At 39.2% G+C, this 25,747-nt stretch overlaps 1 protein-coding gene and 1 pseudogene across 7 annotated transcripts in view; one reads left to right on the top strand and one right to left on the bottom strand.

Moving 5' to 3' along the window:
- KIF6 (kinesin family member 6) overlaps window positions 1–25,747 on the top strand; it is a 179,959-nt gene that overhangs the window by 119,571 nt on the left and 34,641 nt on the right. For all 7 annotated transcript variants that reach the window (XR_012586107.1, XR_012586108.1, XR_012586109.1 and 4 more), the window contains exon 16: window positions 21,426–21,476. Coding sequence is in view for 2 of the 7 variants with exons in the window: in XM_074579707.1 (XP_074435808.1) it covers window positions 21,426–21,476 (51 nt within the window). In the remaining 5 variants the exon portion in view is untranslated. The remainder of the gene's footprint in view (window positions 1–21,425; window positions 21,477–25,747) is intronic.
- LOC141741514 (adenylosuccinate lyase pseudogene) lies at window positions 138–9,114 on the bottom strand (annotated as a pseudogene).

Consider the following 25,747-nt stretch of genomic DNA (forward strand, 5'->3'; position numbering starts at 1 on the left):
TTGTCCTCCATCCCTAGAGTCCTTGGAGGTCAGGTCCGCGTCTTCCTATATGCACACATTCAGGTGGACCAAGTCTCTTCCATCTTCCAGATACGGTCTGTGAGGGACTATATTTAAAGACAACATGGCATCCAGGTCTAGTTTCTGTCTCCTTCCTCTTTGGATGGCACGAGCACAGCTGTGGACAATGAAGTCAATGTCATCACTTCTTGTCTTATAACAGCAGCTGACTTCTGGGAAAGGACAAAAATCTCATGGCACTCCTGACAAGTGCTCTGTACTTTCACCCTAGCCATGATTATATTCTCTGTGGTCATAAATGGTAGCTACTGCCATATTCCCCTCCCAATCACCTTTGGGTACACCACAAGTCCCTCAGAGATATTATGCAGTATATTTAAAGTTATGTCAGCTATGAGGAAAGCCTCAGTCATGTTGGTTGGCACTGTGTTTTCAAACCACAGCACAAAGGATGTTTGGAAGGTATCCAGAACAAGAGACATCAGGTGCTGAGCCCTGCTGTAGCAGTGTTCTGAACACTGGGCTATTTCTAGATGACACGACACTTGAATCAACTTGCCTTCTCTCAGTAGGCTCATTTGTCTCCTTCAGGCTGGCCAGAATATAAATGTCAGTACAGAACTTGTGCATGGATATCTACAGATTGGCCCGGGCAAGTAGAATTTCAATATCTACCTTGCAACTATGGGTCTCTCCAGCATCCATACAAGCTCACTTAAATCCTGCCAAGTCAGCTTTTCCCCCTGGTAAACTTGGAAAAGCAGGTTAAACATACTGTGGAGGATGATGCGTGTTATTTTCCAAGTAACAGGAAGCATCTCCAAGGTAAATAATGCCTGCAGCTTTTGGGCAGTGGTGTGCACAGGTGTGAACATGAGCTATCACATGAGGATACAACCTTTTTTTCTCTGCTGAAGTCCACATTGTCCTGATTTACTTTGATCTCCTAGATGTACTCCTCTGTGATAAGCCCAAGAGATTTCTCGGCCTCAATGAGCGAAAGTCAGCACTGAGTGTCAAACTTCTTTCCTTGCTGAAGTTGAAATCCATTTTGGAGCAGGCATAGTGAACACCAGCAACAAGCAGCCACCCACAAGCAGATCTTTCTCAGTGCCTGGGGCTGCAACTGATGCTTGAAGACAGAAGCCTTATATACACCGTATATATGTTGCCAATATCATAGGGGAAGAACAACTGTGTTTGGAGGGTGTGGGACACAGTACAAGAGGTGGTGGGACACATGCCAGTCCTGAAGGTACCAGTTGTAGTGTCATGCTGGGACAAGACTTGTGTGGTCTGTAAGTCCTTTGAGACTTGCAGGAGTCTGCTGTGGCAGCTCTCAGAAATAATGTAACAAAACAATGTGATGTAGCCTCTCAAGACTGTTTCCATGGATCCCAGCAAAATCTAAAAGAAATCCTTGGTTTGGACTGAATCGCTGTGGGTTTTTCCCCAGTAAGTTAGGCAAAACTTCTAATAGCTATAATGCAGCAGAGTATGGATTTTGCTGCAATTAAAAGCATCTGGTTTAAAATTCGTTTTTCATTAAGTTCTTCAGTATTAGAAGTGAAACAGTGAAGTATATTCGGGGAACAGGAATGATGCAAAAAATCTGAGTGCATATTCATATGTATATGTAACCTAAAAAACCAAACTGATCCCTTGAACAAAACAAGCAGCTGTGTAACAAGTCAGTAGTCTTGTGCTGAACTTGACAACGCTTACATGCCTCTTTTAGGAAATTGTAATAGCTTGTAGTCCACATGAATATTGAAAAGCTCCTTTAAGAATCAAACTAGAAATGTCTCCATAGTTCTAAGCAAAAATGCACAAAATTACTCATTTTAGTTTTGTTTTGGTATATAAAGTGCAGTTACAAGTAAAGTATTTTCAAATTGAAAATTAATTTTGTTACTCTCCATTTTTTTTATTTTGGTAGTAAAATGAAAAAATGGTCTTTTCATTTAGTTCATACTGGAATGCTACTGTATAAGCAAGAGATTCCATCCATGTTGTATCCTTTTATAGGTTTCCATATGCTGATCTATGCAGATTATGCAGATGTACGCTACTTTGTGGATGGTTTCTAAACACTGATGTCTGAGGCTTGAGAGTGATCATATTTTACAGTCCTTCCGTTAACGCTTTCGGTGTAACTTTATGCAGCATGTGAAAATTAGCGCTTATGCTATATTATATTCATCTATCCTTTTCTCCTATCCAGCCTTCTTTTGATCATAGTTGTTAATAAATCTGCCTATTAGCACCTCTCTAACAATTATTAAATCTTTGGATCCAGTATGACACTTTCTAGCTTATTCAGCTTAGCCAATGCAATTACACGAGTTTATATAGTTTAGCAGCCTGAAGCAATTTTTCAGTTAAGTCTGTCTCATCATAGCATACATACCCAGAAGACCATTAAAGATGCTCAGTAAAGTTACTAACCTGCCAAATTTTTACTGAAAATGTGGTAGGAGAAATAAAAGTCATCTGCGGCCTGCAACTAGATCTTTAATTTACTTTTATTGTTGTTTCGGTTTCCTTAAGCATTCCTGGCTGCCTTGTTGTGCACAATGAAGAACAGATCCCATCAATATCAGTTTCTGTTATTTCCAAGCTACACTTAATAGTATAAAACTATGCACCACAGAGGCCGTAGAGCCCACTTCATGCACTCTGATTATATTTTGAGATAGTGACAGCAGTTGGCTATAACTTTTAAGTCATAAATACCCTTTCGTTCTGACTTTGGAAATATTAGTGTTTTGCTGTAAAAAGTACACAGAATACTCCAACCACTTCTTCAATTACACTAGCATTTCAAAAACATCAGGAAGTTAGGACTGGAAAAAGAAATTAGCAGTAAGATTTTCTTGGTAGGCTTTTGCTGGTGTTATTGCTTGCATAAAAAGATTAAGGAAAACAGTGTCTAGATGGGAGCTGGAGCTTGTATGGAGTGACTATAATATCAGAAATGAGGCATTGTGGCTAGTATGCCTCTTTGCTACTATATCACATATTCTTGGATTCTGTCCTCTTTTATGTTTAACAGCACTGCAGAGAATGCAGAGATTTTTAAATTATTTTTATGGAAAATAATATGTATGTCTTAGATTTTCCATAATGCTTACTTTTCACACTGACCTCCTAGAAATAAGAAGGTGACTTTTATTGTAGGATGAAAATTGTCTTTTTCTGATACTTACAAAAAAAAAAAAAGAAGAAGAAGAGGGAAATGTTTCTAAGCCAGGTCATTTTAGTGATCCTGTTTACTGCATCATCACACAAACTCTGTAGAGGCAAAAATAAAGGAGCAGAGGGCTTTGGTGCAAGCATTGAAGGGCACTTCTTTTTGAAAGTCAATATACTGCATAAATACACCACAAAAAGTAGAGAATTTTGAACATATAGATTTGTCTGGATTGGTTTGAGTGAACTATTCAGAATTGTTTACCTATGACTGGAGAATGTACCCAAGGACTAGACTTTGAAAGACAAATACAGAAAACCAACATGAGTAAAACTGGAAAGAAATAACTGAAAGGTCAGGGAACTAATGAGAACGCTGTAACCAGCGTAGGAGAAGTTGAAAGTGGGCCAGCACTGACATACAAGTAAATTTTCGCCTTTCTAGTCCAACATTAAGAACTTTAAAACTGTGTATTTCACTGGCTTAAAAAAAAAACCACTTACTTTCTTGTGGAAAAAACATGCTGTGCCACTGCAAGTGTTTTCCTGTTGCATCATTTCCAAAGGCGTAGGGTCTCTAACAAGAACTATAGATCCTTTTGGCGTTACTGAAAAAGACTTGGTGAAGAAAATTTGATGCTGAAGCCAAGTATTTTGTTTCAGAAAAGTGAAGGTATAGAATTTCTTCATGCAAAAAATTGAGTGATTGTGCCTAGCACATTGTGATGGGTCAACCCTGGCTGGCTGCAAGGTGCCTATCCAGCTGCTCTCTCACTCCTCTTCCTCAGCAGAACAGGTTGAGAAAGTAAGAAGAAAAAGCTCATGAGTAAAGATAAAAAATCGGGAGATCACTTACCAATTACCATCACAGGCAAAACAAATTCAGGTTGGAGAAAATTAATTTAATTTATTGCATGTTAAAATACAGCTGGATGGTGAGAAACAAAGATAAAACCTCTGAAGTCAAGACTTCTCTCCTTATCAGGGTTAGTGGGAGTTTTATTTCTAGGACACTGTTATCAACAAAGTAGTTTTACACCATTACCAAGAACATTCTGCATTAAAGGATTCTGACAGTAAAAAGTCTACATCTACAGATGTAGACTTTAATGCAAAAGTTTAATGCAAAGCATTAAAGAACAAAAAAAAAGGCCCAACAGCTACCACATTGATCACACAGCAAATTAGAGTTGGGGGATTAAAAATACTGTTTTCAGTGTAAATTAAACTGCTATATTAATTCGAATTTAGTGACTAAAAAAGTTGCCTATATACAAGAATGTGCTATGTGTTAGATGCGTTTAAGATTAGTAAAGATTTCCAGTTCATCCATATAAATGTCTGTCTATTCTGGGGTATTTATACTACTATTAGGTTTAGGTTTTCCTAAAGGAAAAAAAGCATACTAAATGGTATTTAATGCCCAGAGGGAAGCAGCTGTTGTTTTTAGTCCGTCCAGAAATCAGCTAACATTATGATTGAAGCTGGGAGAGGAAGGGCAGACTCATGTGGGAGTAATAACTATGTGAGGAAACAAGCACTCTCAGAATGAAAAAGGGTAGGTGGGTGGATTATGTGCACATGATGTTGATGATGCAGCTATACCCACAGGAATGCTGAGATGTTGCACTGCTCTGCCTCATTTCAAGCTTTGATTTTAGTGCACAAGATCATAGGATACCAAAGCCAATCATAATCTTTAGGGAGAGCATGTCCTAGTATTGTAAAGCAAGATTACTGAAGAGTCTTCATTTAATTTGCTTGCAAATTATTCAAATAATTAACCTTATGTATCACAGTTAATGGAGTGTTACACTGAAATGGTGAGGACTGGAGGAGAGTGAGGACAAGACATAGCAGTGCTCAAGGATAATATTGATTCCGATTCACTGTCTTGTACCTCACACTGTTATTTCTGTGAATGCAAAGTTAAATGTAAAAACTAACCAGAACCTAAATAATGTAAAACCTGAATCTATAAACACCTTATTCTCAATGTCCAAGATTCTATGTACGTATACAGAAAAAATTATTTTGTTATGGTCACTCTACCTCCCCTGGAGATAAGCCAAGCAGACCTACTTTTAAACCCCAAAGTAAGAAGGGAACTGATAGCAAACTTTTTGCATAGATAAGAAATGAAATAAGATGAAGCGATGGTTTTCAGGCAGAGGCAGTCTGAGAGCATTCTGTTGGCTACGTTGTTTTAGCTTCACATGCAGGCAATAAATTACTTTGAAAAAGGAGAATCAGTTAGTTAAGAACTAGAATCCCAAGGATGATATTAGGAATGTTATCCATATATTAGGTCATGATTATATGGACTGAAAGAATTGAGGGAAGTCACGCACAAGCAAAAAGCATTTTTCAAACATTTGCTGAAGAAGTATATGTACTCAGGAAGGACAGAATTCTTCTGTTAAAGAACAATGCCATGCTTTACATGGCACCTAAATGAAATCAAAATGCTGTGATGATTTGCTATATGAAAGAAAATTCATCAAAATCAATGTGTTGCTTTCTTAAAGCTCAGTACTATTGGTGGTATTATCTATTGATTTTATATTAATATAAATGTTCTGAGTTAGAGACATTAGCTAACCGGACATAGTTTCAGCCATGAATGAAGTGAGGCTATAATAAGGGAGAAATTACTGTGCTTTGAAATGCATTCCATTCTTCAGTGTAATATTCTGAGATACTTGTTCTTTTATGGAAATAAACATTGAGACTTCATAGCTGCTGATTAGTATAATTCACTGTTCTAGTTTAATTCCAGAAAATATCAAGTACTTACGCAGACTTATATCTGATATATGTCCTCAGTGAATTTTACTGGAAATGACTAGTCCAGAAGAAAAATGGCAAGATTGTGTTGAAAAGGGGATTGAGAAACTTCAAGAAAGGTTACATTCCACAGGCAAATCTGGTTCAAATGAGATGCAAGCAACTCATAAATAAATGAATTCAGTATGCAGATTTAATGAACAGATAACTCAATAATATCATTCCACAGTGTTTCATTCTTCAGGTAGCTTAGTATGAATTGCTGTTCTCAGCAGAGACCTTTAAAGTCCACGGAACTTGAATTCTTGAAATCCTCACTCAAGAAAAACTCTAGCTGAGGTCAGTTTGAGTTCTACTTGTGTAAGGATTGAAAAGAAAATTCTGAAAAGATTTTCACATTTGGCTTTATTGTTTTAGTTGATAAAGGGCAACAAGCATTAGATATAGTAGTAATTGTTTTAAATAGACAAATAATATCACTTACACTGTGAAATATATTGCAATATAGTCCATCAGTCTCTAAAGTTGCCTCCTTGAACTACAGTCACAATTTCATCAAACTTGATACCACTGAGGCTGCTCAGTCTTCTGATGTTGAGAGCAATCCATTGTTGTGCGCTCAGCCAGTCAATTTAGGACTGTCCTCTATTTAAAAGCTGGTTACCTTTAAATGCTTTCTTATTCCTAGTCTTCAGGAATGATACAACAGGTATGACATGTGGTCTTTCAATGCCTTTTGTTATTTTACAAGCAAGTGTTTCACCCTGTGGAAGTGTTGTATACTGCCCTTAAACATGACACTGAGTTCTGCATCACAAGAGATGTAACTTGCAAGAACAGCAAGAGAATTTGCTATTTGCTATTTACCTTGTTCCTTGATCAGAGCCCGTTCTTGATGTGGAGAGCTCCCTGAGAACCAAGCATTAACGTATCCATCAGTGCTTGACATTAAAAAAACAAGAGTCACAGATTTTCGTCACTGACAGAAATCTGAGCAGTGCGGTGAATCTAACATGCTCAGGATATGCTGAGTATGTGCAAGCGGGCACTCGCCTGTGCAACCCGTCCAACACTCTGTAGGTGTCAAACGTACTGTGTGTGCCCAGATGACTTCTACAAAGCCTGCTTAGTGTCACTCTGCATGCATTCTGCATGTACAATGATTTATGTGTCCAGGATTTTTGGCTGCCTGGCAGCTGCTACCCCAGCTGGACTCCTCAGTACCTGAGAAATTCCAGATGAACAGCCAAATCAGCGATCTAGAACAAACTGAAACAGTACTTTACCATGAGAAGTAGAAGATTTGGCAAGTACACTTCAGTGTAGACTGGAAGCGTTCTGAAAAATAAGAGATTGCTTGCCTGCTGCATCACCACTTCTGCTCTACCACTGGGATATATATAAAAATAAAGCCTCGATACACTTAGTCTCCACTGATTTCTTCTCTCCTGGGAAGCTGCCTGCATGTTGCAGATGTCCTCTGCCACTTAACAGAGTCAATCTTGGTCTCAGGACACAACAGTTGTGTCAGAAAAAAGAACACAGGTAGTATTTCTGCCGTATTTAATCTCGGGTGTGTAACTATGCTGTTTACTCTTGAAGGATGTCACTTATGACTAACATGGCAAAGCACATTAGCTCTGCAAAACCTGCTGCCATCTGTGAGAAAAACAGAAGAGAAAATAGGCCATGGGGACAAACAGTCCCCCAGATGTAATTTCCCAGCTGGGATGTTATTCAATGTGGCCCAGTGCCTAGAAGCCCCAGTCTGTTTCTGATCACCAGGTCAGTTTCAAAAGCAGTTTTGTAATAAACGAGGCATGTTTATGTGTCCACCAAAAATAGCAGTAGCTGTTAAAGCTGAAGCCATTCAGCATGGCTGACACAGTCTTCAGATTCTTTCTCCTTAATTTCTTGGCCCAATTGTTTTGCAACCTAATGCTGAAAAAACGTAGTTCCTATGTGTGTTTGTTTTGGATAAGTATCTAATCATCGTGCCATTATGACTGCAGTTTTGGAATATATTTTTTAAATGTTACATTTTGATTTTTGGAAGCATGGAATTGAAAACACAGAAAAACAGCTAAGTTTCTGCATATTTTATTTTCTTAACCACCTTTTCACCATCTGCAGTTTGTCCTTTGTTAGAAATGTGATTTACTTTGCTTTGCAGGATGCTTCATCTTATTTTTCTCTTTGGTTACAACTCCTTCCATTTTAACTTATTTCCTTCTTTCCATGATGAAATATAACTTACTTTCACCCTGATTCTGTTAAGGTTCTTTTTCTACCGGTGCCCAAGTCACTTCAAGCATGATTTCACTGCTCAGTTTAGCCAGGTATCTGTAGAGCACAATATAAAAATGCTGTGATCTCCCACAGTGTCTTTCATAAGATCTATGTCAAGGTGCTGTAATGCAGAATAGATGTCATGCATTTCGCACAGGCCTGGCAGATACATAGCTATAAAATGGTAACTGGTTGCTACCATCTTGGGGCAGACTCAGCACTGGGATGAAAGTTTTCACAACCTATTTTCTTGTTCTAGGAGCAGCCAGTTGGCTTGTAATATAAAGCACAAAGTGTCAGGAATATATTTTTCTTTCTTGCTAGCAGTTCAGTGAAAGGTTCACGTTAATGATATTTTTGTTTCTTCACAGTGTTCATGGTGAGTCAGAGTAATCTATTAACTGCCTTGTTTGTAATCAACAAATCATATTTTTGATTTACATGAGAATTTTTGCCTAGAATCTCAGAAGTCACTGCAAGCAGGGCTCCCATTGTGTTGGAGTAGTGCTTTGTGTGATCCTTAACACCCTATGATTAAGCAATGAATAATAAAGTATTTTCAGCTGAATGAGAGTCCCCAGAAAACTTATAGTAACACGTGCAACAAGGAGTAAAAACAGGCAAGAACATAAACTCTGTTATAGTAGCCTGTAAAGCATTACTGTGCCTTCCTGAAACCGGGAGAGGCATTCCATCTTTGCTATATTTAGGGTAAGCAATGTAAACATTATAGGCCTAACTCTTGTCTCACTTCAGAGGTACATCTAGATTGATGGCAGCTGTGACAGAGCTGTCTGTTCTGCTACTGCTCCAGCGCATGCTCATGCTTGGGCAATTGTCAGAAAAGACAGAAGGAAAGATGTCACTGCTATGTCTTTGTCAGTCCTTAGTTGGCATAGAATTTGTCTTCCCTGCTCTGTTGAGCCGAGATTGTCAAAAGAACCAGGGAGCTGGAGCCCTTGGAGCTTTCTGGCAGCCTTTCTCCTTTTTCTGCTCCTCCCTGTAAGAAGAGGATACCATCTTCGGTAATACAAAATCGTCTTTGCAGCAGACTCAGGAAACTTATTTTGGAAGGTACAAGTCTTTTGGCTTCAAGGGGCAATGCATATGTTTATGCCAATGCTAAATATTGTCCATTGTCTTGGAGTAGCTTACATATGTTTGGTTTTACTTTCAAACAATAGGCAATGTCCCTGGGTGACAGTGCATAGGCTGAATGGGTCTTAGAATGAGAAAACACGATTTGTCAAATGACTTATTCAGAAAATACCAAACTGAATGAATTCATTTGAACAGCTCTATTATGCTCCCCTGATGTGCTATTCTTTACACAGAGGAACCTTATTAGTGTAACAGTCACTCCAGGCCTAAGATGTTAATGTTTTCTTTGGATCTGTGTTGGAATCTACATATGCAGGCAACATTTTCATTTTCTAATTATTACAAGTGATGTTCTGTTCTTTAGAAACAGAAGTATTTTCAGGGGAAAAAGCTATGCTCAGGAAGAAACCAAGTAAACACTTTGTACTTAAGGTTTTCACTAGAATAACTAAAAGCAAATGGGCCAAGCTCATTGGATTTAACCAAGCTATGAACTGGCATGACTATAAACTTGGAAAAGTACCTCTCAGTAACAGATTTTCTGATTGTACGTTGTCTACAGGCTGAAAACATGTATTCATTGCTCAATTGCAACACTGCCTTTTGCTCTTTTATTAGCCTAGTAAGCTCTTAAGTCAGTCTATTAAATTTGCTCTTTTAAAGAGAAGAGGCTAGATGATAGTTAATGCTATATTATAGGGGTTTTTTTTAAATCTTACAGTCTTTTGTACAAAAAGTTTTCCTTTATCATGTCTGCCTAGTACTGGATGGCCTGAGATTTTATGACTGAAGAATCAAACCTTCAGACCCTAGAAAAGTAGACCTTAGCTTATTCAGAGTAGCACTGGCCAAGAATGATACCCCTTCATGAGCACAGATATAGAAAATTGTTTTTTGTAGGATCATGTGGTTCATTTACATATCTGGACAGCATTCATGCAGACTTGCAGTATAGGCATACATACTTACGTGTACTAAAATACAACAGCTGTTTTTTTCTAATCAAATCTGGTTCCTAAATCATGTAGCACTAGTGATGTCACTACAGCTGATTGTGAACGTTGCAGAAGGAGTGCAATCAGCAGAGAATAGCTGTATTATGAAGATGTTCTCATGCACTTTAGTTAAGGCTGAGGGAGGATGTCTGTTCAGAGCTGATGATGTCATTATGCCAGTTATATTGAATCAGGTTGCGTTTTAAACTGATGAGCAATTCAAGAAGCAGACTTAGGCTTATCCACAACAGTAAATATATACTTTCTTTTCAGAGGAAGCTACTTCAGATTTTACTAACACTCAAAAAGCCATTTCTCAAAGGCTTGGTATATATGTTACAAGTAAATGAGCAGCGAAAAAATAAGTCATACACCCATTCTCACTCTGACCTTGTTTCCATCACCTTGACATGCCCTCAAAACATGGTAGCATATTTAATCATCTCCAGCACTGTGGATTTTTTAAAATTTATTAGATTTTTAATTTTGTGTCATATCTGTCAGATTCCTAACATCAGTCTGTCTCATCTGACCAGAAGTCACATGGCAATATCAGCTCAATTCCAGGTCAGTTTCTTGGGTAAAATAGCAAAATTTTAAAAGGTTGTGAAACTGAAGTATATAGTAAGGCCTGGAACTGTATACTTAATTTTCTGTTGGGCAGCCCTGGCCAGAAAAAATATCACAAAATGAAACTAGACATCAAATTGTTGCATATAAATTACAAAGCCATGAAGGCAGTATTGTAACAGAAAATAACCGTGTCCATCTTATACTTGGATATGTTCACTCTCTGTTCAAAATATTAACTGAGACCGATATATTATTAGCAGAAAACTTGTTGGGGGTAAAATTCTTTGTCTTTGACTTTGCCTATTTGTGCTTTAAGACCCTTTATTTATTTTTTAAGCTTCTTAAATTTGGACATTAAGAAAAAAAAAAGAGGAGCTATATACAAAGCTGTTTCTCTGACTTTATTTTCCTTATTCTTTCTCTTTACATTAATTTCTCAGAAATAATCAAGAGATAAGCTGCATTTAGTCATGTGAGCATCCAGAGTACTAAATTCACAGATTATCATTCCTTATCCATATGGCATTGCTTTTTAGCCATGCTTTTTGGGACCACTTAATATTTAATTTATGAAAAAATAGATGTGATGATAAACAAAAGATTAACAGTTTCCAGATGTGCATCATTTCTGTCTCTTTTATGGCATATAAAAAGATGATAGATACACAGAATATTTGTTAACTTTGGACAGCACCAAGAACAACACTCTGGCATCTAAGGTATATCTTAAATGAAATTTAGGCACCTAAAGTCAGGAGAGCTATCTAAAGAAAAAAAAAATAAAACTGTACACTTTAATTCTTGAAATACAGCAAACTGCCTTTGCTAGAGCATAGAGAAGCACTGCTTTATTGACTGAGCTGCCTATCTCCTACCCATTGAGGATCCAGAAATGAGGTGTCCTTCTGCTGAACACTCTTGGACTATGTTTGCTGCTAAACATCGTGCTTGGCTAAAACTGCCTGGGCAGCACTGAGTTCAACTTAAAAAATACCCAGCTGGGTAGTGACAGCCAACCTTGGGATGACAGAAAAAATGTCTGAGCATTTGTTTCTAAAGTCAGAAACCATCCAGGTTCTGAGTTCCGGTTTCAAGGAGATGTTGAACTGCAGTCCAGAGCCCTTAGTGCTTTCTGTTGGTTATCCTAGATATCCCAGTATTGTGTATGTGGACTGTTAGGAATTTGTATGCACTAGCCACTTCCCGTACTCCGCTTTCTACGGAAAGGAGTCCTGTGCGTTTGGGTGAATGGGAGGTGTGGTACATGCTAGCATTTCCCCCACTTAGATGAATGGAATTCTAATGAGAATGTGTAGGAAATGTGGAGGAGACTTAATATAGAGGTTAGAAATAAATGCATAGAAATGGGGACGGAGTTCAGAGGACTATATATTGAGTGGCTCAAGGAATAATCAGTGAAGTCAAATACAGTGACATCCTTTAGCAATGAGTAAGAGAGACTGCTGTCTCATAAGCTTTCTGCCTGTAAATGTGTCGATAAAAACTGTGATTGTCTCAGGTGAGTATGGCAAGGAAGGGAACATGCCCCAGTCATCTATTTTAAATAGTAATCTTAAAATGTGCAATATCCTACATCATACTAAAATGTATGCATTTGAATCTGTGATATTTAAACTTCAAAGAATGAGAGTATGTTGGGAAAATTGTGTATTTCCAAGTGTGTTTGTTCATGTGCTGAGTTTAGGCTGTGGTTTGCAGCTATGGATTATGTGTGGAAGTTAGATTGTGCTTCCAATTCTGAACCTGTCGTTTTTGCTGGGGTCTCTGATGACTTCTATTAAATACTATCAGCTACCTCACTCCCAGTGGTCTGCCACATCTCTTCGGTGGTAGTTACTGTCTCCGACCCTTTCTTCCCAGCAGCTGGCAGAAAGTGTTTACTAGTATTTAGATATTCCAGTTGACTCGATGGTAGTGTCACAGCTTAAATTGCCAGTATATTTTTGCTGAGATGCCAAACTGTGCTGGATTAGACAGAATGCAGGCAGACATTTGCTTCTACCCGCTCTGCTGTGGGGGCAGTATCCTTCTGACAGCAAGCCTTGGGAAGGAGGGGAGGGAGAAGGAAAAGGAGAAAGGAGAGCCAGTAAAATCTTAAACTGCCGCAGATGTTTCTTCAGTGAACAAAAGGCAGAAATCTGCTGCAGCAGGTTCTACTTTACAGTATGTTACCTCAAGTATTTTCATTAATATATTTTTAATGCTGATGAGGGCTGTGTTTCATACCTTGAAAAATGTGTATACTATAGTCAGGAGGCTCTGAGTGCTGCAATAGTAGTGGGTTTTCTTTCCTGATGCCTCCGAGGGCTTCCTGAAAGTTAGGACTTAGATGGGGATTTGGCCGACCATATATCCCAAAATAGAGCATTGGCGTCAGAAATAGTGTTGAGCCAGGTTACTAGTGAAGACTACTTTGTCCCTGTGTGTTGTCTTAATAGAACCGATTGACATTTTTTTGCCATAAGAGAAGGACAGTGAGTGGAGGTCAGTGACGAGTGGTGTTCCCCAGGGGTCAGTACTGGGCCCAGTCCTCTTCAGTATATTCATCAATGACCTGGATGAGGGGATAGAGTGCACCCTCAGCAAGTTCACTGATGGCGGGGGTGGCTGACACACCAGAAGGCTGTGCCGCCATACAGAGATACTGGACAGGTTGGAGATCTGGGCAAAGAGGAACCTTATGAAATTCAATAAGGGCAAGTTTAGGGTGCTGCACCTGGGGAGGAATAACCCCATGCACCAGTACAGGTTGGGGGCTAACTGGCTGGAGAGCAGCTCAGTGGAAAGAGACCTGGAAGTCCTGGTGGACAACAGGATGACCATGAGCCAGCAACGTGCCCTCGTGGCGAAGAAGACCAATGGCTTCCTGGGGTGCATCAAGAAGAGTGTGGCCAGCAGGTCGAGGGAGGTCATCCTCCCCCTCTACTCTGCCCTGGTGAGGCCGCACCTGGAGTACTGTGTCCAGTTCTGGGCTCCCCAGTTCAACAGGGACAGGGAACTGCTGGAGAGGGTGCAGCAAAGGGCTACCAAGATGATTAGGGGATTGGAACACCTCTCTTATGAAGAAAGACTGAGGGATTTGGGTCTCTTCAGTCTGGAAAAAGACAACTGAGGGGGGATCTTATCAACACTTATAAATACTTAAAGGGTGGGTGTCACAAGGATGGGGCCAGGCTCTTTTCAGTGGTGCCCAGCAACAGGACAAGAGGTAATGGGCACAAACTTGAGCATAGGAAGTTCCACCTAAACATGAGGAGGAACTTCTTTACTTTGTGGGTGGCAGAGCACTGGAACAGGCTGCCCAGAGAGGTGGGGGAGTCTCCGTCTCTGGAGACATTCAAAACCCGCCTGGATGCGTTCCTGTGCAACCTGCTCTAGGTGACCCTGCTCTGGCAGGGGGGTTGGACTAGATGATCTCCAGAGGTCCCTTCCAACCCTATGATTCTATGATTCTAACATATCTGGTAAGATTTCCAATAACTATCTCTGAATATTCTCCATTTGAAAAATTGCTCCATTCAGATATCTCCATTTGGGTTCAATGTCTCCTACTTTCAGAAATTCTTTGTAAGCTGTTACAACTCTGACCTCAAGCTCAGTTAAAAATATATCTCTAGAAGGCTCACGGAAGTTGTGTGATTACCCTCCTCTCTGTCTCTAAAAGCCTATCTATCTCAGTGATTATTTGCTGAGCATACAACTTTAATTTGTGCTCATTCAGGACTCCTTATCTGACTCAAGTAGATGCACACAACTTTATGAATCAAATTTAATAGATCCAGAGTCTTGAGTAGGTCCTCATAGTTGGGTGATAGCTGGGTCCAACTGCATATGTAGGGGCACTGCATTACAAACAACCTCATATGTTTCCTGTCATCATTTAACCCTGGCTGGCTGGCAACTAAGCACCACACCACCACTCGCTTACCTCCCTCCGCAGTGGGATGGAGGAAAGAATTGGAAGGGAGTGAGAAAACTTGTGGGTTGGAATAAAGACAGTTTAATAGGTAAAGCAAAAGCTGCATGCACAAGCAAAGCAAAATAAGTAATTCTTTCATTCCTTCCCATTGGCAGCCAGGTGTTCAGCCATCCCCAGGAAAGCAGGGCTCCATCGGTGACTTGGGAAGACAAATACCATCATGCCAAATGTCCCTTTTTCCTTCTTCTTCTCCCCAGCTTTTTTTTTTTTTGCTAAGCATGATGTTATGTAGTATGGAATATCCCTTTGGTCAGTTGGGGTCAGCTATTGCGGCTGTGTCTCCTCCTAACTTCTTGTGCACCCCCAGCCTACTCGCTGGTGGGGTGGTGTGAGAAGCAGAAAAAAAAGACCTAACACTTAAACCATATGGCATTACCAGGGACCCAAAGTGCCCTGGAGAGTGAGTTCCAGGAACTGGAGGTTCCCGGGATGCATAAGAGGATGTAGAAGGGCCACAAAGATGATGAGAGGGCTGGAGCACCTATGCTGTGAGGACAGGCTGAGAGAGTTGGGGTTGTTCAGCCTGGAGAAGAGAAGGCTCCAGGGAGACCTTACAGCAGCCTTCCAGTACCTAAAGGAGGCCTACAGGAAAGATGGGGAGGGACTCTTTATCAGGAAGTGTAGCGATAGGATGAGGGGTAATGGTTTTAAACTGAAAGAGGGTAGATTTAGGTAAGATATTAGGAAGAAATTCTTTACTGTGAGGGTGGTGTGGCACTGGAACAGGTTGCCCAGGGAAGCTGTCAATGCCCCATCCCTGGAAGTGTTCAAGGCCAGGCTGGATGGGGCTTTGAGCAGCCTGGTCTAGTGGGAGGTGTCCCTGCCCATGGCAGGGGGGTTGGAACTAGGTGATCTTTAAGGTCCCTTCTAACCTGAACCATTCTATGATTCTATGATTCCGTATTTTATGTAGCACCAAAAATTATTTAAAGATGGAGAAAGAGAGAGATACTGCATCCTAGTTGAGGTGTGAAGGTTTCAGAATCTTCTGGATGAAGTGACTTCTTAAGCTAAACACAGGCTTGGAAAATGTAAAATAATAGCAATGTGTAAAAAACAGTAACAGATGAGAGGTTATTAACAAAGGCTCCAGCCCATCAATTATTAAGTCAGAAGAGACCCTGCATCAAGTTAAAGGTCTAATCCACATCAATAACAACAAATATTCTCAAAGGGAGGGAGTTAAGTTTGTATGTGTACTCTTAGCTTCTCTGGTATTTTTATCCTTTAAGTTAGCAGTCTTTGAAACCTTATAATAGTATTATATGGAAGGTCTGATAAAACATAAGAGAAGCTTTAAAACCTGTAATGTGGACTCAAACAAAACCAAAAAACTTTTTTAAATCAATATTTCTTTAACTGTAACATACTCATTTTTGTATTGCCCTGAAGCATGTGCAGTATTGTCAAAGCATTCATTGTCTGTAATAAATTGGAAAATAATTTCAGCTCCTTGAAACAGTCTGGAAGAACACAAAGACCAGAAGTTAAAGGACAGCCATACTATTCAAGTTATGGGTTCTGTCATATTTAGTCAGCATATACGATACTTTCCTCTGCTTTACATCAATCTTAATTAGACTTCTCTGTTCCACTTTGTCTTCTCCATTTCCCTCCTTGCTTTTGTCTCCTGTCACAGAGCTTAAGTTCTGTGTTACCAGTTCATCTCTTTTCCATACCTCAGGATGGTACATGTGTCCAGAAACTCAGGCCAAAACCAACAGATTTATCACAGCCTTAATGACAGCTGGCTGCATGCTGAGTGAATTCCTAAATTCCCCAAAAATACGTTTTTTGCCAAAACATGTGGAGTTGCAGCATTCAACATTTTATTGGGACTGTTATCTCCAAATGAAGAATGACTCCACTGGAAAAAAAATATTTGGTATCAGCTGCAGACCTATTTTTAGCTTCTTGTTTGGTGAAACTTCAGAAAACATAATTAGCCATATGTTGAGAGATATTTGCCAAGTCTTAAATTCGATTTTTGCAAACCACATTTAAGCACTACCTTGTCTACGACTTTACACTGTTGGAATCAGAAGGCATGGGGGTTTTTTACAGCAATGTGATTCTTCATATTTCTTCGAGTAAATATTTGTGTTTATGAAGGTTGTAGAACTGGCAGTACTAAAGACTGAAATCTTCCATTTGTTTATATGGGAAGGTTTGTGCAGGCAACAGTACGGGAATCATCCCCTACTTCTGTCACTTATCAACTTCAAGCCTTGCATTGGGGTGATGGTGCTCTCAGAGGCAAAAAAAGTAGATCAGGTCAGAAACATTCATTCTCCCCCACAAGTATTTGTAGTGAAAACAGAGCAAGATTAGTTTAATCAAAAACATGTACAGAAAATGTTAAGGTTTTGTCAAAATTAAGAGTTTCTACATGAAAAACAGGCTTTTTTCCAGAGGAAATCTAAATAAACGGTCAAATTTTAAATTGGATTAAAACAAATTGAAAGATTAAATCACATCTGGCTAAGTCTTGGTATGGAATTGTAGTCAGGTGCCTCATGATACCATCATGTCCTCTGAACCAGAATTCCTGTTTGGGCTACTTTTCCCGTAATATGATTACAATTTATCCTCAGAAAGTGTTCTGCGAAATTAAGTTCAGTTTTTGGTGCCCTGAAAAGGCAGGTTGGACTATATGAATTGGGTAAATTTCACCTTTCTATTTCTATGCATAAAAGAAAAAGTCTTTTGCTATAAGAATGGTAAGACTGGATTATTTTTTTTCTAGCAGAAGGAGTTTTCTTTGCTTCCCCTCTGATTACAAGTGGTATGGTTCAAACTTTTAATTCTTTCATAAATCTGCCAAGTAGAAGAAAGATGAGATTTCTTACACTATCATGGTCCATGTCATGGATGGAGCAGAAGTGTACAAAGGCTAGAGTGAAGGGAAGGAGGAGCATTTGGGACAGTTCCACACTGCTGGCTGGCCTAACAAAGCTTGCAATAAAAGTAGGGCTTCTGCAGCCACTGTGCTCCCTGTCCCAGCTGTACTGAGAGTAAATTCTAGGTAATTGGAAGTCAAGCCTCTTGGCTATAATCATGTAAAAACTAGTTCCCATATTCTTCCGTTTCCACATATTTGTATTGACTGCAAGCTGTTATCTATCTATTCGATCTTACTTTCATTGACTTGTTTGGCTTCTGTTTTTCTGTTGACCTCGTTGCTACTTGATAGAAATTTATGCAAAACATTTTGATTGCTGCTGATCTGTTTCTAGCAAGGTTAAAGAAAGAGAAATAACGCTATGTGGTGGGTTGACCCTGGCTGGATGCCAGGTGCCCACCAAAGCCACTCTATCATTCCCTCCTCAGCTGGACAGTGACGAGAAAATATATACAAAAGGCTTATGGGTCGAGACAAGGACAGACAGAACACTCAGCAATTACCATCATGGGCAAAACAGACTCAACTCGGGGAAATTGATTTAATTTATTGCCAATTGGAAGTCAGAGTAGGGTAATGAGAAATATAATCCAAATCTTAAAACACCTTCCTCCTAACTCTCCCTTCTTCCTGGGCTCAACTTTCTCTACCTCCTCCCCAGAAGCTGCTCAGGGGGACAGGGAATGGGGGTTGCAATCAGTTCATCACACGTTGTCTCTGCCGCTCCTCCGTCCTCAGGGGGAGGTCTCTTCACACTCTTCTGCAGCTCCAGCATGGAGTCCCATCAACAGGAGACAGTTCTCCATGAACTTCTCCAACTTGAATCCTTCCCATGGACTGCAGTTCTTCACAAGCTGCTCCAGTGTGGGTCCCTTCCACGGGGTGCAGTCCTTCAGGAAGAAAATGCTGTTCAACATGGGTCCCCACAGGGTCACAAGTCCTGCCAGCAAACCTGCTCCAGCATGGGCTCCTCTCTCCATGGGTCCACAGGTCCTGCCAGGAGCCTGCTTCAGCATGGGCTTCCCACAGGGTCACAGACTCCTTTGGGCATCCACCTGCTCTGGCGTGGGGTCCTCCATGGACTGCAGATGGGTATCTGCTCCACCGTTAACCTCCATGGGCTGCAGGGGGACAGCCTGCCTCACCATAGTCTTCACCAGGGGCTGCCAGGGAATCTCTGCTCCGGTGCCTGGAGCACCTCTTCCCCCTCCTTCCTCACTGACCTTGGTGTCTGCAGAGTTGTTTCTCTCACATATTCTCACTGCTCTCCCCACACTGCTGTTGTTCACCTTCTTAAATATGTTATTTAATGGAGGTGCTACCACCGTTAACGATGGGCTCGGCCTTGGCCAGTGGCAGGCCCATCTTGGAACCAGCTGGCATTGGCTCTGTCTGACGTAGGGGAAGCTTCTAGCAGCTTCTCACAGAAGCCACTCCTGTAGCCCCCCTGCTACCAAAACCTTGCCTCGCAAACCAAATGCATGCTACTAGAAACATGTATTGACAGGATAGAGAACTCGTATGTCACCTTTATTTTCAGTTGGTTTTTGATGAACAGCATATTCTCACTACTAGAACCATTTTTTCAAATGACAGTGGCATTGCCTTCTGCAAAACACAGTGCTTAAGTGAGTTTCTGAGCCCCCACATGAAGATACATGAATAGATGGCCTTCTGAGGCACCTAAATTAATGGTAATCCACTGAGCTGAATCTCAAGATGACAACAAATTGTTTCATAACTGTTTCATGGCTCAATATTGAATGAGTAACACCACCCTGTGCCATACAGTACAATAGAATAAAGGATATAAATATCCAGAATAGCAAAAAGCAATTTAAGGAAAAAACTGGTACATTTAATCACATTTCACTGAGTATTGACATCAACTTGAGTTGCTATATAAAGCTTTCAAAGCACAAATAGCATGAGTGTTTATTATTTAACTGGGCCTTTATTGGTAAAAATTATTAATCAAGGGATTTTTGTTTGCAGTTACAGAAATCAGGAGCTTTACTTATTTGAATGGGTTTTTTGGTTAAGTGTTAGGATAGCTGATGTGGAGGATTTATTTGGTATAACTGAGGTAAGTGATGTTAGTTCTTTCAGTTAGGCTGCTCCTTAGTAGCTGAAGGCTTTTCTTAATTTTAGAGATAACTTTAAGAACAGAAGAATTCATTAGTTTAAGTAGAAATAATTGAAAAGAATAAACCTTCCTCTGCAGAAAAATAGGAATCTGCAATGTTTCTTTTATGGACAAGGAGTGGGTAGGGGTTTTTGTTTCAGTTTGTTTTCTAAAAACATTGAAAACAACATAACTTGGCTGCTATACTGCAACGTATTGCATACAATAACTATTCTACAATGTACCATGGTTTGGGCTGGGTTTTGGCTGGTTTAGGCTACTAAATAGTTTAAAATTATTCACATAATTCCCAAAGAAGTTTAATTTTTCATGGTTCTTTCGTGCTTATAGAATAGCGTAATTCTCATGATCTGTGAATTTAAATGGTTTTTCACATTTTCCAGTTAAGCATTTGTCAGCTTTTAATGACTTAATTTGCTCTGATTAGCTTACTGTAGAAGTTTTTGCTTGTAAGCAAAAGGATATTTTTAATTCAGAATGCAAGCTAACATAATCATAGGTCTGGGAAAAAAAAGTGAATCCCAGCATAGATTTTTTTTTTTCTTTCCCTGGCATCCAGATGTATAGCTTAGTAAAGATTATGGACAAGTTTATGCTTAGAAATTGTTTTAATTTGAAGACTTGAATGACATAACCCCATCCTCCCTCAGAACACATATACTGCTGAAATTGCACATTTAGGGTTATGTTTTTCCCTTATTGGTTCCATTAATATCTATGAATAATGGCTTCCCATGTGGTAATCTAATTATTGTTTGAAATAACGGGTGAACTGGAACAGTGTCATAGATCAAGGAGAAAATTAATAGAAGAAGGGTAAAGGTGAATTATATGGAGCATGAGAGCCTAACTAGGAATAATGAGATAATGAAATTAAAGAAAAATTTTGATTGAAGACCAGTGACATCTACACAGCAAGTTCTATTGAGTAGCAGAACTTGCAGAAGCTCTAGCACATGGAATATTTAAAACTAAGCTGGACGAACAGGAAAAAATGGACTATAGGGAACCAATTCTTCACTGGTAGAGGGGTGGACTGGATGACCTAGTATCTCATTTCCACTGCTAGTGCCTTTTAGTCTGTTTGAACAAATACTTGGAATTCTGTATGTCTTCTAGCCTCACGTGGACTTCTTTTGTATCTAGCAGCAGGAGATCATTATCCTGTGAAAGTTCTTGACAGTAAATAAGTTCATTTTCAGTTAAACCTGAGGGCATGTAGACCCAAATTGTGCCTACTTGTTTACTTGCAGTAGCAAGAAGGAGAGCGCTCAGAAAGCTACTTGTCCTGTGCATCACAAAAAATCCCCTTAAATTGGCCACCAGCACAGGGGTTTTCAAATGGTGGGAAATAAGCAATGACTTCATTGATTTTTGACATTTTGAATTCTAACTATTTGCATTTTGTGTCTTTTACAGACCATCTGAAAGGAGAAATAACCCAGAGGCACATTCAGAGGGCAGCTTTAGGTAAGAGTAAAACATTTCAGATATAATAGGATACAACAGGGGCAACAAGCTCTCTCCCAGGGCTGGATCTGCTTGTGGGGCAGGTTGTATTTTCTATGACAGCTTTTGCCACAATATTGATGCATACCATAAAGAACATGGTCTCTGTGAACTTTGCCAGCGATTTAGCTCCAAAGGCATCGGATTTAATGGGTGGTGAGAAGAATAATGCAAAGGTCTTATAGGTTAGGGGGTTTGGTATTGGCTTGCTTTCTTTTCAGGGTGACCAAAACAAGAACAGAGACATCTGAGCTCTCCTCATTTTTAGGTTGTTTTTTTTTTTCTCTCTGATGACTCTAATTTGAATTCCCATTAACAAACATTGATTTGTCCTGAGACTGAGCTTCTAGTCATGTTGCCACCATCTGTCTAACAACCTTTTTAGTTTTCCTCGTTCCAAGAGGGACTGAAGGCATAGACAGGTCATTTCTTTCGCATCTAGTTATAGAAGTTGAGAAGTTATTTCTTGCAGTTTCTGTTGACACAGCTGTGAAGCTAAAAGTGTCTATGTAAGTTTTTCAAATAAGTGTAAAGTCATCCAAATTTGCTTTAAGATGCTTTAAGCTGACTCCACTGACTTTGTACTGAAACAGCCCAGGAGTATTCATATGAGAATTCCACTTTGGGGACATTAAACTTCAGCTAAAATGTGACAGAAAACTGCTGGGGCAGTAACACTTTAATCCCCCCTCAGATCCACAAAAGAATCCCAAAATGTTTTTGGGATGGACCTTCTTCATATAAAAGATGGAGCTAACTCAGACCAGATTGCAGTTGATGGTTTTATTTCTATGTATACATAACACAGTGAACAATATTTGTCTCTTAATAAGAGACAGAAAAATTTGGGGGCTTTCTTTTTCTCCCAAAAGTTGGGAAAATAAGTTACTGCAGACTAGCAAAAGAGATTCTACTTTCTCTTTCTAATTTAGCTATGCATCTCAAGCTCTGTTGAAGATGTTATCATTTGATACCTTTATCCTTTTTTATTTTTGTCTAAAAATCAGTACTGAAAATTAATGCTGTCCACGTCAGTAAAGCCCAGGAGTTAAACTCAGTTTATTTTGATCAGTATGAGACGGGGAAGTGAAGGAGATGCTGATCTCTTCTCCCTGGTGTCCAGGGACAGAATGCACAGGAATGATTCAAAGCTGCCAAAATCAGGGGAGGCTGAGACTTAATATTAGGAAACATTTCTTTACCAAGAAGGTTGTCAAACATTGGAACAGGCTTCCGAGAGGTGGTCGATGCCATTTAAGAAGCATTTGGGCAATGCCCTTAATAACATGCTTTAACTTGGTCAGCCCAGAAGTGGTCAGGCAGTTGGACTGGATGATCTTTGTAGCTCCCATCCAACTGAATTGTTCTGTTCTGTTCTGTCCTATTCTATTCTATTCATTCCATTCTAGTATATCTGAAGTTAAACCTAAAGGTGATATCTTCAGTATAACATGAATTCTTTCTTTAATTCACTCCATGTTTTAATACTGTCTATTTACTGATTTTATGCCACTTTAAGAAGTTACATCAAGATGACTCACATCAATGTTGTTTATGAGAATTCCTTATTCAGTGTTTCAAAAAATGAATTGATGTATTCTGACTATGTGTTTCAATCTGCATGATAACATCTGGTCTTGTATACTGATTTTTTACTATATAGCAAATTGTGTTGCAAATGCTGTTTTCAATAACTATCTAAGCTGCTTTTCATAAAACAGGTAAGCATGATTTTTTCATGTCCTTAGGAAATGACATAGTAGTGACTTTACCAGCTATACATTCACATTGTAAATATCCTATTAGTATTCCACAACATAGCAGGCAAGCCATGTGTTTTTGGCTTTTGTTTTGATCATTGCTATCTGCTTATCATCACTAAGTCTGGACCGCACAAAGTATTTTCCAGACTTTTTTTCCCCCTCTTCATTATTCTTTTAAATACTCTGGATATTTTGACTTAATATTTATTCTATGAGTTGGGGAGTATTATTTGCCTGCCTGCCTTTTTGGATGAATGTTCTTCCAAGGAGTAACAGGTGTCAAGTCTCTCAGGATCTTCTTGATGACCAGAATGTCATCAAGATATTTTTAAATGAAAACTACATGGTAAAAAGTCTAATTAAGAGTCTCTTGAAATCCCAACATGAAATAAAACACACCATTGTTTCAATTAGAAACCAAGTTAACATCTTCCAGCTGCCTTTTTTTTTTTTTCCCTAACTTAAAGCATTTTATGGTTAAAACTCTTTAAGAAACTATTCTAGTTGGATTTTAAACAGTGTAGATCTGTTTCCCTCCTGGCTATGCTTAAGATGTGGATTTCTTATTGAAGGAAAACTCCACTACTTAGCCCATTGTTCTTAGCTATCTCTTTTAAAACGCCATATGCTGGAAGTTAACAAAGGACACAAATAGATGGGAGGTTTCATTGGAGGCAGGGGAGTGCTCCATGTTTTTCAGTGTTTCAGTACGCAACCAGAAACACTGAATACTTTGTGTAAAATTGCAAGGATTCACTCTCAGTGTGACTTCCATCTTTATTAATTGTAAGATTACATTATTATGCAAATAACTTCATTTATTCACTAAGAGCTTTCAGAAAGACATGCTTAACTGCATTTTTAGGCAGTATTTAAAATGAAATAGTGTGCACACTATTGAAGTACTGACAGAGCAAAAACATTGGGTCACCAGCATGCTTCTGGGTGGAAAAGATGGAAGAGTGGTAACAAAAGCCCTCCCTGGGGCTTACAATGTTGTAGAAGAAAAACATATTTTATGTGATTCCAATGAAGCATTATCTTAAGATGCTTTAATCTAGCATTCAGTAAAATGCAGGACCTGATTCTTCATTATCTTATTCCAGTTTTGCATTGATAGAACATGATTACAAAGAGACAATTAGGCTAATGTAATAATATTCACCAGCACTGGCTGAAGACTGAATCCTAAGTTGGACTTGCCTGATGACACAGGAAATCCTATGACATATTGTAATGGGAAGATACTTCTACGGACAGGCAGCCATGCTAGCAAAAGCATATTTTGTACAATAACTTTCCATAACAGAAGAAACCGAACTGAGACTAGCACAGTTTGTCTATTCAACTGCATCTCAAGTAGAGGCCTCTGTTGGGTTAGCTCTTGAACATACTCCGGGCTGAACTGCCCCTATCAGCAGAAAAGTTTAGTAAATCTTCATGTCCCCCAGGCTGTTCAGTCAGCTTCAAGCAGATCCTCACAAAGCTTCATACACAGAAGGGTCATTCATTATGTGCAGTATGAAATGTGTTTTCTAAATTCACATGAATGGTAGAGTCTGCGGACAGTGATGCAGCATCTTCAGTACAGCATGCCCATCATTATCGATAATTGCAGTTACTTTATCAGTTCAGTTGAAATGCAGTTTTGAAGCTTTCCATTTCAAATATTTTTCTTATTCTTGTTCTCCATGAGCCTCCCTTCTCTTTTTATGTAATTTTCGAAATCTGGGCTAGTAGCAACCTATCAGTTCTTTTGGGATTCTCCTGAAAACATAAAGAGATGGCAAAACATTTCTGCTTCTGGGGAGATTTGTTGGGACCAAATTAATCTCTTTCTTTCTGTCCAACTCCATTGTATCTGTAGAGCTATTTGAAAACAAAAAAAAATTGTACAATCTAACATGGGTAAAGACGGAAAATATGGGTCTTTTTAATGAATCTGCATCCTTTGTAAGGATTTCACCATTAAGGCCTAGTTTTATCAACATTTTATTAAAAAAATAACTTGTTTTCTCAGGTTTTGTAACTTGGCTTTTAGAAATAAGATTTTGTATTTCTGCTGTTATTCAAAGAACTGTTCCCAAGTTATTTTTTGAGCAAACTTCCTTTGAAAAAGCCCATTCCTCATGAAAAATGAAATGACTAGGTGAGTCAAAAATAACGGATATATTTGAATCCCCGAAAATGCATACCAGCATTTGATTTGGAGTGGCAAATGTCTGAGAGCAAGGATTTTAGCATCTGTTATTTTTATATTTGGATTTGTAATACACATTTGTTTTAAGCAAAAATAGGGAGCTTTCTCTTTATCTGTGTTCTCTCTATAGCTTTGCCTACATCTTTTCCTACATTTTTAAAGTTACATACCTGGTCTAAAGATATTAGTATCAGTTTATGCCCTTTTTCCTACCATGCTATGTGTACCTCTATAGTGTGTTTCATTCTGCTTCCTCACCTTTCCTTGAT

This window comes from Larus michahellis, chromosome 3, assembly GCF_964199755.1.
Source record: "Larus michahellis chromosome 3, bLarMic1.1, whole genome shotgun sequence".
NCBI classification, from domain to species: Eukaryota; Metazoa; Chordata; class Aves; order Charadriiformes; family Laridae; genus Larus; species Larus michahellis.